The 3,144-nt window shown below is 55.1% G+C and overlaps 1 protein-coding gene across 1 annotated transcript in view; it reads left to right on the plus strand.

Moving 5' to 3' along the window:
* The window catches only part of IGFBP2 (insulin-like growth factor binding protein 2, 36kDa), a gene marked incomplete at its 5' end in the record, with an annotated part of 31,705 nt that overhangs the window by 2,672 nt on the left and 25,889 nt on the right, over positions 1-3,144 (plus strand). The window contains one exon of the mRNA XM_011964566.1: positions 1-169. Coding sequence (XP_011819956.1) covers positions 1-169 — 169 coding nt within the window. The remainder of the gene's footprint in view (positions 170-3,144) is intronic.

Here is a 3,144-nt window from a genome sequence, read left to right on the forward strand (position 1 = left end):
CGGCTGGAGGGCGAGGCGTGCGGCGTCTACACCCCGCGCTGCGGCCAGGGGCTGCGCTGCTATCCCCACCCGGGTTCCGAGCTGCCCCTGCAGGCGCTGGTTATGGGCGAGGGCACTTGTGAGAAGCGCCGGGACGCCGAGTATGGCGCCAGCCCGGAGCAGGTTGCAGGTAACGCGGGCTGGAGCAAGTAGTTGGGAGAAACTTGGAGGGCAGCGGGGAAGCCCGACGGGCGGCTGGACCTCACGGACTGTTTTAAGGGCGGCAGAGCAGAGACCTTGGACCAGATCAAGGGGGACTGTTGCGAGCGGGACCGGGAAGTCAGGCCCAGGGAGGGGAACTGGAGTTAGAGCAAGTGGAAGAGCCGTGGCGACTCATTTGGTGGGGATGAATGGGGAGAGGAAAGGCATCCCTGTTGCCATAGTCTTACCCGCGTGGAACGGACCCAGACTTCTATTCTGGAGGAGGGATTTGCTGAGAAGGGGGACGGTGGTCAGATCCATGGGATTAGGAACTCGAATCTTATTTGGGGCACTACTTGAGGACCCAAGGGTCCTGGTGGGATCGCTGCTGGGAGGCCGAGGCTGCGGGGTGCCAGTGACGCCAGGAACCTTGGAAGAGGAGGTAAGCTAGGAGGAGGCACCGGCGACCCCGGCGTCCCAAGGGACCCTTCCTTCAACTGGGGTTGTGAGTTAGAAAGAAAGGACTTGGTACTTTGTAGGATGGGTCGCTTAGGAGAAAAATGAAAACGAACACTACTGTTTCTCCCTAGGGAACGAGCAGGGCTCTTGCTACCACGTTGAATGGAAAAATAAAAGGGAGGCATTTGGTAGGCGAGGGGTCTCCTAGCAGCTGAATCAATGTAACTTAAGCCGGATCGCCAGCTGCATTCCCGAGACGGGGGCAGCCAGGCTGTGCAGTTTCGCATCTGGGCCCCAGATCGAAAGGCAAGAGAGATGCGTTGCCACCCCCCACCCCCGCCCGTATCCTAAATTGAGGGACCCCTTCCTGTAGGATAGAATGGGGACCCGATATTCTTTGTTCGGGGGCCCTCATCCCTCCCAAAAAGTTATTTGAGGGACACAACCAGTCTCTAAGGAGGTCACTGTTTTTTTTTTTTTTTTTAAATTACGAAAGCCTCCTGCCCCAGTGGTCGGAAGGAAGCTGTAATTATTTTCTTTCCTCTTGGAGACAGTGGTGAAAAGTGTCCGCTGCCTGCTGCTGTTGCTGAAAAAGCAAGTGAGTCTAAGTTTATCAAACTTAAAAAGAAAAAGTGAAAACAAGAATCTTGCTTTTTAGCTTCTGAGGTCTTCGTAAGTCCCCCACCCCATGCACCAGCCCGCCTCCCTTCTCCTGGTCTGCTATTGTTTTTTCCCCTGTTCTCCTTGAGAATGGAATTAGGGGTCAGAGTTGAAATCTTTCTTCTGTTTCTTTAGCACATTTTGATCTGGAGTACAGAGCAAGTTAGGGCTTCCTCTGAGTGGAGCCTCTCAGTCCCTTTCTTCTTCCTCGGCTCGCTTCCTTCCCTAGCCTGCCTGCAAGTTAACCCTTCCCTCCTGCTTCTCTTAGAAAGTAACAATGAAAGGAAAAAGCCCCCACGAAATCCTTTCACTGCGGGGTGCCTGTCCCCTAGTCCTGCGTTCCTCCTCATCACCCCTTGTGGTCCACCGGGGAGGTGCTGTGCAGTTTCTGAGCTGAACTCTGACAAACTAAACATCTTCCTCAGCAGGGTGAACTTTTTGAAAGGCCTCTAAGTTCATAGGATGGTTCGACTGCTGACGGTTTTAATAAAGTGTGTGATGCCTTTCCTTCTTTAACGTTTTACTTTTTTTTTTTTCTTCTACTCTTCGTTCGTTTCACTCTAAGCCTGAAAACCAATTCTACTTCCCAAATCCCTGAAGCCGGTTAGGGTCTTTAGCCAGAAACAGATGCGGCAGATTTTCTCCCATTCACTTTTCCCTGGAGCCTGAAGGGGGTGGGGGGGAGTTGTCAGGGGAGGCCAGGGACAATGGGGTGAGTTCATGGGAAGAATGTCACTCTGGATTTTCTGCCTGGTTATGGGACTCCCTTCCGCCAGCTTGCCCCAGCTGCCTTCTCCTCCCCAGTGCCCAGACGCCTTCCGCATTTTTGTGCACCAGCCTGGGAAGAGGGGATGTTAAGCAGGGGTGGAAGGTGGGGGGCGGGGCTGGAAGCTGAGTGGGTGCACTCAAAAGAAGTGACCAATGTCAGGGGTGCCTGAGAAAGAGTCGGGCTGGGGGAGGGGAGCACTTCGGGAAGGAGCCTGAGGGTGCAGGAGGAAAAGGGGTCAAGGTTGTGCGGGAGAGGGTCTTAGGCTGGGGCAGAGACTTGGGGTCACTGGATGGAGAGTGCTGGGTCCGAGTTGGGTGGGGCCTGGCCCAGACGGAGATCTTAGCACTGAATCCTCTGCCTCCCATTCCATCTCCCGTCCCCTCTTCTCTCCCCTCCGAAGAATGAGCACCCCCCTCCAGCCTGCATTCCTCTTTGAGCAGGTTGCTTTTGAGAATTTTAAACATACCCTCTTATTTCGAGGCAGCGAACCTCAGCAGTTCCGGCTTTGCTGTTAGCTCTTTTGTCTTTGTTCCCGGGACTCAGGGGCTGTGTTGCTGCTGGCTTCCTGGGGATGGCAAGGATGCAGGGGTGGGGGTGGGCACATCAGTGGGTGGAAGGAGTGGGTGGTGGTGAGCCTGTATCCCACGGGGTTGGTGGGCTGGGGCTTGTTGGTTCAAAGAAACTGAGAAGTCAGACTTGGGGGAAGGGGTGGGTAGGCCTAGAAGAAAAACCGAAAGGAGACCCTGAGATCTGCTTGAAGTTGGGACTCTAAAAGCATGTGTATGTGTTTGGTGGTGGAGAGGACAGAAGTGCCTAGAAATGTCAGGGTCGAGGAGGGAACAGGGTTGGGCCAGGCCAGGCCCTTTCAGAATTAAGGCTGGGCTAGACCGATTCCCTCAGTATCTCCCCAGCCTCCTTCCCTACCGTGTACAATGCAGGGGATTATACTGAGGGGCGGGGCCGCCCGAGTGGCCGTCTGGCCCGCTGCACATATAAAGGTGCTATAGAAATGTGTAGTTATTCAAAGTCCCAGGGCGGGCAGACAGGCAGGCAGGCAGGCGGGCAGGCAGGCAGGC

Source organism: Mandrillus leucophaeus, unplaced genomic scaffold, assembly GCF_000951045.1.
Source record: "Mandrillus leucophaeus isolate KB7577 unplaced genomic scaffold, Mleu.le_1.0 Scaffold70, whole genome shotgun sequence".
Classification (NCBI taxonomy): Eukaryota; Metazoa; Chordata; class Mammalia; order Primates; family Cercopithecidae; genus Mandrillus; species Mandrillus leucophaeus.